Source organism: Haliaeetus leucocephalus, unplaced genomic scaffold, assembly GCF_000737465.1.
Source record: "Haliaeetus leucocephalus isolate CR32 unplaced genomic scaffold, Haliaeetus_leucocephalus-4.0 Scaffold110, whole genome shotgun sequence".
In the NCBI taxonomy this organism is placed as follows: domain Eukaryota; kingdom Metazoa; phylum Chordata; class Aves; order Accipitriformes; family Accipitridae; genus Haliaeetus; species Haliaeetus leucocephalus.
Window position 1 is genome coordinate 1,057,352 of NW_010972546.1, and position 903 is coordinate 1,058,254.

Below are 903 nucleotides of genomic sequence, written 5' to 3' on the forward strand. Positions count from 1 at the left end.
GGCGGGGGGGACCCCCAACTCGGCGCCCCCCCCGCCCACCTGCTGCCTCCCCCCACCCAGCATCTCCTGGGACCGGAGGGGGCGAAGGCGCTGGAGGGACCCCCCGAGCCCCGGGGTCCGGAGGCGGAGGGCAGCGGGCGGCCGAAAGGTGCCCGTCGTGCCGTGCCGCGGGGCGGGGGGCAAGCGGCGTGTCGTTGCCCCAACTGCCAGGAGGCGGAAAGGGGGGGTCCCTGCCCCGAGGGGGTGAAACGCAAGCACCTACACAACTGCCACATCCCCGGCTGCGGGAAAGCCTACGCCAAGACCTCCCACCTGAAAGCCCACCTGCGTTGGCACAGCGGCGACCGACCCTTCGTCTGCAACTGGCTTTTTTGCGGCAAACGCTTCACCCGCTCCGACGAGCTGCAGCGGCACCTCCAGACCCACACCGGCGCCAAGAAATTCGCCTGTCCCGTCTGCGGCCGCGTCTTCATGCGCAGCGACCACCTGGGCAAGCACATGAAGACGCACGATGGGGGCAAAGACGGGGGCGAACCTGAGGTCAAGGGTGCCGGGGACCCGTCGGCTGGCAAGGGAGGCAAGAGGGAGTCCGAGGGGGGTAACGCCACCTCCACAAACTGAGCCGCTGAGCCCCCGGGGGGGACACGGATGGAGGTGGGGAGGACCCCGGGTGGGGGCCGGGGGGACCCTTCGGGGCCGGTCTTCGAAGGGTGTTGGGTTGGGGGGTGGGTGGAGGCACAGGGCTGGCCCCTTGTGCTCGAAGCGGCGGTGAGGAGGGGGACAACTCCGGTGACACAACCCCGTCCCCCGCTGCGGCGGTGCCGGTTGGGGAGCGCCGGAGCTGCTGCCCCGCGGCGGTTTCACTTGTCCCGCTCCCGTTCTCCCGCCCCGGTTTCCCCCCCC

The 903-nt window shown here is 71.7% G+C and overlaps 1 protein-coding gene across 1 annotated transcript in view; it reads left to right on the top strand.

Annotated features, from left to right (window-relative positions):
• Positions 1–621, top strand: part of SP6 (Sp6 transcription factor) — a 1,108-nt gene extending 487 nt beyond the window's left edge. The window contains 1 exon segment of the mRNA XM_010585676.1: positions 1–621. This exon segment is cut by the window's left edge and continues 3 nt beyond it. Within this exon segment, the coding sequence (XP_010583978.1) occupies positions 1–621 (621 nt within the window).
• The last annotated feature ends 282 nt before the right edge of the window (positions 622–903 follow it).